General features: G+C 31.3%; 1 protein-coding gene across 1 annotated transcript in view; it reads right to left on the bottom strand.

The window, feature by feature from the left end:
- Positions 1-500: 500 nt before the first annotated feature.
- Positions 501-12,849, bottom strand: part of LOC129752223 (uncharacterized) — a 103,836-nt gene continuing 91,487 nt past the window's right edge. The window contains exons 4-6 of the mRNA XM_055748009.1: positions 938-1,047; positions 743-860; positions 501-638 (exon numbers count right to left, since the gene is read on the bottom strand). Of these exons, the coding sequence (XP_055603984.1) occupies positions 501-638; positions 743-860; positions 938-1,047 (366 nt within the window). The remainder of the gene's footprint in view (positions 639-742; positions 861-937; positions 1,048-12,849) is intronic.

The raw sequence follows: 12,849 nt of genomic DNA, 5'->3' as shown, positions 1-12,849 counted from the left end.
AAAATTGTCAAAATTGTCAAAATTGTAAAAATTGTCAAAATTGTCAAAATTGTCAAAATTGTAAAAATTGTCAAAATTGTCAAAATTGTCAAAATTGTCAAAATTGTCAAAATTGTCAAAATTGTCCAAATTGTCAAAATTGTCAAAATTGTCAAAATTGTCAAAATTGTCAAAATTGTCAAAATTGTCAAAATTGTCAAAATTGTCAAAATTGTCAAAATTGTCAAAATTGTCAAAATTGTCAAAATTGTCAAAATTGTCAAAATTGTCAAAATTGTTTAAATTGTCTAAATTTTCTAAATTGTCAAAATTGTCAAAATTGTCAAAATGGTCAAAATGGCCAAAATTGTCATATTTGTCAAAAATGTCAAATGATTTAAATTTGTCAAATTTGTTAGAGAGTTAGGTATGTTTAATTTTAGATTTAGTTTTAAACTTTTGGTTGTGAGGTGAAATTTTCTGCAATTTTTGAGGTTTAAATCACTGAAGGTATTTTAAACTTACCTAAACCAATATTTAGGCGAATTTTTGCAATCCACTTCGGAAGCAAAATGACAGATGAAGGTCTTCTGATCGAACGCCGTATAGTTGGCACATAGGAAATCGTACCGGACTCCGTTGACGCAATGATGATACAGCTAAAATAGACAAAACACAACATTTTGAATGATTTTTCCTGGAAACTATTCGATAATGCCAAAGATGATCCTCTCGGAGGGCTCAAAATAGCATCCAGTGATACCTGACAGTTGTACTTAATCGAGGCATAGAATCCGTCGTGCAGTTTCGGATCGCACGTGAATCCAATCTCATCCTCGACCGGGACCGAATCCAGGAACGGGTAGCTCGAAAGGTTGGCCCTATGGAATGGGGGAAAACGGAAATTTATTAAGGGGAAATGTTCATGAATCAATCGGAACACCGCAGCTTAACTTACCCTCTCAGCTCACGCGGCAAATTCGGATCCCAAACGTAATCGATCTGTGGAATGCCGGTAAGTGGCGGTTTTGTGGCCCCATCATCACCTTGATCATCGGACGACTGCGGCTGGAAGAGGGCGAAAAAAAAAACGAAAGAAAGAAACAAAAATCGTTAGCGTTTGTAAAGTGTGAAAAAAGCATATAAATTACAGTCATTTAAATGGCCCAATCTCTTTCTCTCTTGGTGTCAGATAATTGGTATGAGAATCGTGTACGGACCTAAATTTATCGATCGGAAACGAAGGAAAAAATGGCGCAAACAAAAAAACTGGTTCGAATACGTAATCGGCTTAAATGAATTATCGAAACCGAAGCTATCGATCATAGTCCATTGCTGGTTGATCGATGAATGGATGATACTTGAGTTAAATTTTAGTGGATTTCCGTAACCAAATACCTATTGCTGAAAAAACTTATAAAAACCAACAGAATGGCGGTTATGAAATGTGTTATTGAACAAACCTTTCATTCAAATTAATCATTGAACATAGCTAATACGAATACCTCTAAGACAAAAGTAGTGTGTTTGCTTTAAATTTGAATTCAGCGTAGAATTCAGATTTACAATTCAGATTCAGAATTCAGATTCAGAATACAGATTCAGAATTCAGATTCAGAATTCAGATTCAGAATTCAGATTCAGAATTCAGATTCAGAATTCAGATTCAGAATTCAGATTCAGAATTCAGATTCAGAATTCCGATTCAGAATTCAGGATTCAGAATTCAGATTCAGAATTCAGATTCAGAATTCAGATTCAGAATTCAGATTCAGAATTCAGATTCAGAATTCAGATTCAGAATTCAGATTCAGAATTCAGATTCAGAATTCAGATTCAGAATTCAGATTCAGAATTCAGATTCAGAATTCAGATTCAGAATTCAGATTCAGAATTCAGATTCAGAATTCAGATTCAGAATTCAGATTCAGAATTCAGATTCAGAATTCAGATTCAGAATTCAGATTCAGAATTCAGATTCAGAATTCAGATTCAGAATTCAGATTCAGAATTCAGATTCAGAATTCAGATTCAGAATTCAGAATTCAGATTCAGAATTCAGATTCAGAATTCAGAATTCAGATTCAGAATTCAGATTCAGAATTCAGATTCAGAATTCAGATTCAGAATTCAGATTCAGAATTCAGATTCAGAATTCAGATTCAGAATTCAGATTCAGAATTCAGAATTCAGATTCAGAATTCAGATTCAGAATTCAGATTCAGAATTCAGATTCAGAATTCAGATTCAGAATTCAGATTTAGAATTCATAATTTTAATTCAGATTAAAACTCGAGGGCAGTATTAAGATTCAGAATTCAGACGAGTGAACCTTTTTAGTTTTATAAATTTTTCAACGTTCAATTCACACCTTTTCTGCGATTATTCAACATAATTAATTAAAATCATACCCCTAGGGCACGGTTTGTCAAACTCAACAATTTACTCGTCATAATTTCAGCTTTGTTGATTCTGTCCGTCCAATTGCTAAGATCTATATTTCAACCTTTCCATTCATTCCAATCATCTACCGGGTTTGTAACCATTCATCAAATTTGTACTCAACAGTCAGTGGTCCTCGGCAGCAAAATGACGACGACGACCGGCATTTTTTTTGCCTTCTTGCTGCTGCTACTGCCATTTTTTGTATGCTGCTGCCTTGCAGTTTTTCAAAGTCCCAAGATTGGCCCATAAACGGTCAGAAATGGCGCGTTGTGTTACCGATTTGTGGTGATCGCTTATGTAACCGCATCAGATCGTTAAAGTTGAAATTGAAAAATAAAAAGAAACCATCAACAGTACCGCACGTACTCAACATACCTACTCAACATATTTCCGATGCATACCTATATAAAAGGTATGCGTCGATTGTTTGTTTTGATTTGCGAGTTTTTGGCGTTTTTTGAATTGGTTGCATTTTTGGCAATTCTTTCATGGTTATTGGGGTCCAGAAACGAATTCTTATTTCGTTATACCGAACATTTGAATCAGTTTTGGTAATGGGAAGAAATATTCCAAAAGCTCTGAATTTTGAAAATAGCATTCTGAATTTTCGGAATTCGAGCTGAACTCAAAGTTTTAAATCATGATTGAGGTACGGAATATAAGGAATTTAGGAAACACAATAGTTCAAAACATAAGTTTGGAATTTAGGACTCAGATCAAACATTAATTGAGCCTTATGAGTAACGTCATTATGTAAAGCGTACAATTAGAAAATACTTGATGGTCGACCCACTAGTAAAGTACCAACCTTGCATGGATAATTCCATGGGAACTCCTATCATGTTTGTTATTATTTCTTACTGACCTACATTTTTATTGAATCATAAACCTGCCCACTGATGATGCATTTGAATCTATTAAAATTCATTCAACCGTCCCACGCCTCTACTGGCCATGATTGATATTCGTATCAAATCGAATTGCAGTTCCGAGTGTTGGTACGTGACCCGTCGTAATCCCTAACATTATTGACTTATACAATCCAAGGCAATTTACCACTGATTGTAATCTAAAATAGCTCAATTGTCATCAAATGGGACTGTGGTTAGAGTAACCTATTTATTTCTTCCTTTTTTTTAAAGTCTTTTCATATTTGTTTTCGTTCGTTTTCTTGGTTGAATAATTCGACGGAATCAAAGCAATCGACAGATTCTCTTTAATTCAACCACGGTATAAAAAAAGTTTAGATACCGGTATTTCGATAGCAACTTAATATCTTCTTCAGTGATCAATCAAGAACACTTACTGGAGAAGATACCTAGTAAGTTGCTATCGAAATACTGGTATATGAACTTTTTTTATACCGCGGTTGAATTTAAATTTTTTTCTTAGTTTCTAATTAATCCAAGTTTCATGAAAAAGGTATTTTAATCAATTGACTTTTTGAAAGATAAACTCTTATACAAAACTACATACCTTTAGCAAGGCCGTGCCAATGTGGGAGGGGGGGAGGTAGGTGTAGTTTTGGAATTTTTGCACCCCCCCCCCCCTCCCTCAAAAGAGTTTTAAAAATAAGTGTAAACAAACATGTCAGAAAATGGGCGAAATTTTGTTCTGTATCTCTCTAGGCCTTAGATATTTCGTTTTACGACACTTCTTGACGTTCACAAATTGAAACTTATTTTTAATTGTAATTTTCGATTCGAATTGCAACTCTACAGACCTTTTATATATTGAAACTTAGATCTAGAATCTCATAAACCCTACCACGTTTTTAGAAGTTCGGAATTTTTAACCAACCATTGTAACTTCTAAATTCACTAATCGAATGCTAATTTAACACATCAACAAACTTGTACCCATGTTACATTTATTTAATACTCATGATATTCAACAGAATTAGCAAAAAAAATCGGAAACCTTGTAGGTATCCATTACTTTATTTCTTAATCTCATCTATGTTATTACAGATTTAATGCTGATTTGAAATATTCTTCACAAACCGATTTCAGCCCCACTTTTATTTTGTGATTATTGTTATACCAAAGGTTCTGCCCTACTTTCAAAAAGGTTTTGATAAATTATACAAGGCCATATTGTTTTGGAGGGACAAGAAATATAAGAGCTCATTTTCATTAATTTTTTTTAAATTTACAAATGGTTTTATTGAGGCATTTTACTTATAAAGTTTTTATGTGCTAAAACTATTTTTCTTTACTTTGGGTTAGTAAGAGGGGAGTATTTTGATTAACTTGGGTACCCTAAGTAGAAATATGCAATTTGTTTTTTATATCCGTTTTTTTTTAAATATCCCTTGAGAATATTTAAAAACATTCAATAAATTCCTGCACGTTTTTTCAGAACTGTAAAACAAGTACAAAGCTTTTTGAAACAGAGGTTTCAATTCAATGGTAAACTTTTCCCAAGACCGCAAGTAATTTTGACTTCTGCCAAAAAAAAGATCATAGAATTTGTTTTTTTTTTCATCGCACCATTATGTAAATTATGGAAATTTCAACAAGTATTTATAGAATTTTTCCACCAAATATAGATAATTTCAGATAGTTTAAAAAAAAAATTAAATAATTGGGCAGTTTTTAACAAATAAATCAAAAATGTTTTCGTATTTTAAAATACAGTAGTTTTTCGATTTTATCACGCTCAAAAAATTTTTACCGCGATAATGGCGAAACCGTGAATTTAGCGAAACTAAGTGTATAAGTGTACAAATAATATTTTTGTTTTGTCTTCAATGATGAGTGGTTTGAGTTTTAATAGGTAGTGGACATGGTAAGTATTCATTTGATTTGATCATTCAATGCATTTAAAGAAGTTATCATTAAAAGAAGACAAAGAATTAACTTAACTTTACAATGTCTTACTTTACTTTGCAATTTCACGATGATAATACCTTCTGATTCGTCTTTTTAATCACACACGAGAAAATCATAACTTATTTTTGACTAAATAATGATGGTGCGTCTTTTCAAATGCTGAAAAAATTTAAACACATTTTATCCCTTTTTCAAAAATTATATTACAAAAATGCAAAATTTACCGTTTAATAGGGCATTAAAACGATGTTCTCGTTTCTCGGACTGTTACTGGTGTAATTTTAATATGTTTATTAATTCTTTTTATATATGTTTATACTTTTATCGTCACAGTTTTGATCAAATGAAAAGCATGAGTTTATGAAAAAATATGTGGAGACTTGCAGAAATCGGAACCTCAAAAGCGTGTTTTTCTCGGAATCACAACTTTTAAACAATTATACCCTTTCGACTCAAAAGGCCCCACATTATCTTTTATAATAACCCTTTAATTTCCATATTCTTAAAAAAAGCGAGTACAAGTAAAAAAGAACTCTAAATCAGCCATATTCCCACGCATTTGTGATTTTGAGATAATTGTTTTGATAAATTTAAACGTTTTTCGAATTCGAATGACGATTTCAGACACTTAAATATTCAATCCAGTAGATGAATCAACAATTCGATAACATTTTCACATCATTAAATATCATATAACATTCCAGGAACTTTAAAAATACGAAGTACAATTACGTTTCATGATTTTCTATTGATTTTAGGAGACTGGAAATTGGTTTTGTATAATCTAATACGTTTGAAAAAAAGAGTGATAAAATCGAAATAAGAACCGTGATAAAATCGAAAAACTACTGTACTGTAGAGTTTAACTTTTAAAAATTATTGTTTCTCGGGAATTTGAATATTAATGCAAAATATTATAGTTTGATTGGCTGATGGATACTAAACAAATTCCGAATCAGTTTTTGTCTTTCGTGTAAGTTTGTTGTTTTGAAATTTGTCTACGATTGATTGCACTCAAATCTTATTTATTTTTAAATTTTTAATGCCATATCACCAAAGCTCTAGGTGACAGACAAAATTTGACAATAAACTCGATGATGCCAAAATCTTCCAAATCAATCATTGTAACTAAAACACGGGCACCAAAAACGCTTTTCCTTTGAGTTATTAATTAAATTTTATAAACAAGTTTTTTAAACGGAAAGACATTTTTATTCAAAAATTAATCTGCTAAATAAAGTGATGAACTCCATAGTTAGTATTCATTTTCAAACAAAATAAACAAATTTTATAGTCCTAGTATTTCAATTTTTTATTATTTGTCTTTGTCTTTGTTTTTCAATTCTGAATTTTTGTGTTCTGAAAACATAATTTACTTAGAAGCATACAACATAACAGAAAACATAATTTACTTGTACCGTAAGATTGATCACTTTTTTCAATATTTCTTGATTATTTTTGCTGTCAAGGAGAATTTGGAATGGTTTTATAATTTTAAAACCAGTACTGGACACCTATGAGCGTAAAACATGGATACAGAAATTTATAAGACTACTCTAAATCTGATTTAAAAATCGTTTTCGTCTCTGTTCAGAATTTGATGCGTTGGGGTGACATTGATCAATTTCTATTCTGACGGTTTTAACGAGTTTTCTTGATCATTAAGGATACAAAACACCTTCATAACATTTACATATGTCAGTTTATCGATTTAACCTTGATTGTTAAGGATTTATTTTAAAAATATTCATAATCGAAAAAAGAACTATGATGCAGCCTACATTTAGGGTTAAAAATTGCAATAATTGATAAATAGTTTAAGCTTTAAAACACAAATAAAATTTTACCTTCACAAATTCCCCTAGGCCTTCCCACTATTTTCATTTTTATTTTTTCTGCAAAATTAACGATTTGATAGGATTTCTATCTATTTGTCCAATACGGGCTTACTCTTGGAAAATGTCCTTATTTTTTAAATATCAAAAAATTATAATGCAATGACTATAAAAATAGGACTATAACTGTTCATATACAAAGAAAAAAAATGTTCGTTCACATTAACCAACCAACGTTTGCTTCTAAACGCTTTTCGGTATCATCAGGAGAGCTATTTGTTTGCGAGCCTTGAAAAAATATATATTTTGAGATTTTGAAAATAGGTTTTTACTAACAGAAAAAAATTTCAAATACAAACCAAATTTTGCCTATTTGATACTCAATTAATAGGCTTTAAAACCTAGAAAACAGTTTTCAAAAATTCAAACTATAGACTGAGTTATTGATGATAGTGTGGAAAAGTTTATTGTTAGTCAAATTTACCCCGGTGATCAAAGTTACCCCCTTTCATCCTTTCGGGGACCCAATATTCCAATTGACAGCGGCAGAATATTCAGAGTTTGAAATTTTAAACTATAAAACCTGCTCTTGAAAATTTACAAACGTTTCACTTGTTTATAGCATTTTAAATCTTATTTTTTGAATTGATCATGATTTTTTTAAGATAGATAAATGATATTTGAATTTCAAAAAATGATTCGAAGTTGCAACGTGTAAGCTAATAAACTTGGAATTCCTTTTTATATCAGTTGTTTATTATTAATCATTCTAGAAATCAAATTTCTCAACCTACACTTTGTCAGTATGAACTTTCAATAATGAATTCAACTTGTTGTATTATACCTATAGGAAGTTATTATAGTGAACTTCAAAAATTAACTTTATAAGCCTTTTATTTTGATAACTGTAAGAATTTGAACAAAAAAAAAAAACATTTTATCTCTGACTTTGATCACTGGAGCTCTTTGAACAATATTTAATTTTTTTCTTTCATCCTTTTTATTAAATTAAATTCATTTAAATAATGATGTTAATTTTATTTTTTTAATCAAGAATTTTCATTTTCAATCTTGTTTATATATATATTTTTTAATTCAAGATATTAGGCGGAGTTTTTCAATCGACTCTAAGGAAAAGAAATGTAAATTCAGATGATTAATAACACTAGTTTACAGCATTTTTGAACTTAGTAAACTGAAGGTCATTTTTAATGTAAAATTGTTGCAGTCTTCGGGTGAAATATTTGTCTCAACTTAGGCTTTGAGAAAATCAACCATCAAAAACAATCGGCTTGTGATGAAAAAAGTTATTTATGAAAAACCAGTATTTTTCGTTCTTCCCTGGCAAAATACCTTAAAATTTTATTCACGTTTGAGACTTAAGCGACCCCTCCCTATGGTCAGATCTTCCTGAAATTTGCCATGTGACCTTTTGGTAAGCTAATAAATAATTTTGACTTGGAGCGAGTGAGATTTATCATGTTTCATTCTTCCTATACTATGATAAGTGTACTGCGGATCGTTAAATTATTAAAAACTACAAAAAATACTGTTATGATAAAGTAGCCATAACTTCTTGAGTTTTCAACCGATATTGATAAATAACCACTTGAAATCTTTGTTTTAAATTGACATTTAAGCGCAGAAGAAAATCAGGTTTTTTAAATGTTACCATCGAGTCTAAAACTTCCGCTGAAACAAAATTTTCTCAAAAAAAAAAATGCATTTTTTATATTTTTTTTATTATAAAGTCACTAATATCAACAATACTGTTGATCAAACGCAAAACCAGTATTCAGATGATCGATAGAAAATTTATTCATCTTCAATATGCAAAAGAGGGATTTCAAATTACTGTTATGCCGTCCGAGATATTTCAATCTAAGTACAAGAACTTTTTTTATTTTACCAAAATTTCATATTTGGAGCATAACTCAAAAACAGTTCTACTGAGATTTTTTTGAATTTCATTTTCGGATTCAGCGCCCGATTTTACATTAAAAATATTGGTCAGTCAATCAAGTTCACGATTTTTTTAAAATTTTGTAAACTAGTGTAATCAACAATTTTTATGTACACTTGCACTGATTCTTATGGCCGAAGCATGTATTCTAGTTAGATTCGAAATTTTCATTCGCTTTCGTGTTCTGGTATTATAAAAATATTGATTTCAAATACAGACTATTTTAAATTTATTTTCAAGCAACTTCTAACTCAGAATAAGGAACATCATTTTCAAAAATTAATTGATGACTTACTGGAAAAAAGCATTAATTTGCAACATTTTCATTAGGTCTGAATAATTTGGAATCGTATCACTAAAATTTATTAGTTGTTCGATTCCGTGTGATCGTCATAAGTAGGAAAATGGTTTTATAAATCAATTTACTTATTTATTGTGTATTTTTTGTATCTATTGTTTTATTTTCTAGCTATATTTTATTATAGAAAACACTCCCATCCTCCCCAAGGACGGGTCCTTCTCACGAGCCTGATCTTGAGCAAAAATCTTTTGAACGATCCTTAACTTTCGGTGTTGTTCAGTGCATTGTTAAGCTTTTAATGGGAATTCATTATGTAAAAATCGATCTACTTCTAAGGGAGACATGAAGCAATTATTTTATAAAATGACATCTTTTTCATAGGGATATGGGGGGCAAAATAAATCGAATCCTATTGACTTTTTATCTGTAAATAGTCCTTTTTTAAAATAAGTGTATGTTTTATATTTATTAATATGTTTTGTGAAATTTCATTGAATTTAAATTCTATTTAGCTAGGATATATACAGAAAAATGATTACTGGGTAAGTAAGGTCAAATAATGATTCACTCAGATGGCTCCGATTTGAATTTCTGAGAAAGTTTCGCGTGAGATAGGTAAGTGCTAAACAGATTCTCAAACCGCTGCACAATGGGGTAAAAAGTGTAGAAACCGCGAAGAAGTTCAATAACTTTCCTTCTAAAAACATGAACCAAATATAAGAAAATATAATATTCTTTAGTGAAAATGTCCGGAGAATCGATTGGACATAGCTTCAGACGTCGCACGAGCTTTCAAACGGAAATATAGTGCTATTTAACCAGTAATTCCCCTATATTTTGTAAAAAATTCAGAAAAAAACACTGATTTGGCTTAGAAAATTTTGAACAAAAACAGACCTATTTTGAATGATTTTTTTCCGAGGAATCAAATCAAGGCTATTCGGCTATCAAAAGAATAGGAAATGGAAGTATGGCTGATTTTACTCTCTATTCCCCTATATTTTTCATTTAATTATGAAAAAAGTAAGTTCGGGCTTGAAAATTTTGAACCAAACGAAACCTTACGTGATATTTTCCATGAAATCTAATCAAAGGCTGCTATGCACGCATCGGAAAATGTAGTTATGACTGATTTTACCCTCAATTCCCCTATATTTTTCAATTAGTTTCGAAAAAAAAAACTTTATCGGACTTGAACGTTTCGAACCAAATATGATTTATCTTGTGTGATTTTTTCCTTAGAATCAAATGAAGGCCACAGCACGCAATTTCCCAACATTTTAAACATAGTTCAGAAAAAGCTTGTTCGGACTGAAAAATGTATGACTTATGTATTTTGATTTTAATGAGGAATCGAATTAAGGCTATTTGAGCCACCGTTTCGACTTGAAATTTTTTTAACCAAATGAGACTTATCTTGTGTGATTTTTTTTCGTGGAATCGAACGAAGATTATTTGAACCCAATGAAAACGATCTTGTGTGAAATTTTTTTTTCGAGAAATCATATGAAGGCTATTTGAGTAACCGCACGCATCCGAACATTTTTTAAATTAATTCAGAAAAAAGCTTGTTCGGAGATGCAGAGCAATTAAGAGTTAAAAACAGCCAAAACTCCATTTTTACGATTCTTGCTGTGGCTAAAAATAGCTTTCATTCGACTCCTCGCGAAAAAAAAGATAGATAGGTCTCATTTGCTTCAAAATTTTCCAGTCCGAACAAGCTTTTTTCATAACTATTTTTAAACGTTGAGAAAATGGGGATAAAACAGCCATGACTCCATTTTTCGATGCGTGCTTTCATTCGACTCCTCGAAAAAAAAAAATACTATAAATGTCTGAACTTGTTTCTCCATTATTAATTGAAAAATATTGAGGAATCGAGGGTAAAATCAGCCATAACTCCATTTTCCGAAGCGTGTGATGACTCAAACAGTCTTCATTCGATTCCTTGGAAATATCACACAAGATAGGTCCGTTTTTGTTCAAAACTTTGTAGTCCAAATTAGTTTTTATTCTGGATTGTTTACAAAATATAGAGGATTCAGGGTTCATAAGGCACTATATCTCCGTTCGAAAGCTCGTGTGGCGTCTGAAACTATGGCCAATCGATTTTCCGAACATTTTCACTAAAGGATAGTTTATTGTCCTTCCTTTCAAAAGGGAGTGTCTCCAAATTGGATTGCATTTGAATTAGAGGTTCTCATAATAAACTTTCTTACCAAATATCAGCTCCTTACACCACATGATGGCTTCAGCCCTTAGATATCTTTTAAGATGTTCAAGCATTACAAAAAATTGAAAAACATAATGAATAACATCAAATTTGCCTGTACAACTATTGGGCATAGACAACCTCTCTCAAAAGATATTTTAAATTTCGATGTCATTTTTTTTCGAATACTTTAACTTTTTTATCTTGTTGACCAATCTATGAGTACAATCGACAAAGAAATCGAGTCGGAGAAAAGTCGGTTGAAATGACTAAAAAACTGCATGAAACCCAAAATTATGTGTTTAGCTTTGCGAAGATTGTCAAATCACTTATACAAAAAAAAAAAGAAAGGGATGCTTATAGGGATTCGTTGACTAACTTTCTAACACCCGAAAATAATTTACGTGTTTTTTCGTATCCCCTTAAGATTAGTGAGCTTTTTTGAACTCTTCATATCCAAAACTTGACATATTACGGACCGCGAAGAAATCTAAGCTCAAAAGCACCAAAACTTGGCATTCTCTATCTCAGAAACGACTGGACCAAATTCTACAAATTTGGTTTCTTTGAGCTATCTTAAGTGTTGTACGAAATATTGTAGAATGTAGAATAAAGTTTCTTTATAAAATGTATCACATTTGATTTAGGATAATAAAATTTAAAAAAAAAAATATCCGCAGATAGAGATTCACTTATGAGGAATCGTTTGATGTTTGGTATGGCTAAGAATATAACATTTTTGAATTCACGTCATTTGTGTTTTGAGAGTATTTACTAAAAGGTAATACAGGTCAGTTTTAAAGAAACAACGGTAATGTTCGTGGCTTTTTGTAACAATTTTGTATCACTTCCATTTGGATTATGTATCTTTTTCAAATATTATTGCCATTTTTATGTCCCCTCAGTCGAGAATACTAATGGTTCAAAACCACAAAGTTCACCTCTACCTGTTGAATCATCCCGGTTGAAAAAAAATGTAGGTATCCCGGTTATATCAGCCGGCTTAGCGGTCTGCAAAGACCATTCCTTATCCTACTGCGCCGTCCCGTCATTTGCATACAAATGAGCTGGAATATCAGCCGGGAATTGCTGAGATATAGATGAAGGAGAGAAAAGAAGATCATCACGACACGAACGACGTTTGAGGCCATTGAACCCCGATCGTGACAATGGTTTGCAAAACTGTCTACGGGTTTTTACTGCATTTTGTTTATTTTGATTAAGCAATAAGAACCGTTGATTTATGGCATTATAAAGCTAGATAGATTTATTAGAATATG

This window comes from Uranotaenia lowii, chromosome 3 (assembly GCF_029784155.1).
Source record: "Uranotaenia lowii strain MFRU-FL chromosome 3, ASM2978415v1, whole genome shotgun sequence".
Classification (NCBI taxonomy): Eukaryota; Metazoa; Arthropoda; class Insecta; order Diptera; family Culicidae; genus Uranotaenia; species Uranotaenia lowii.
The sequence above is the reverse complement of the archived record's forward strand: the minus strand, read 5'-3'. Positions and strand labels throughout refer to the sequence as shown.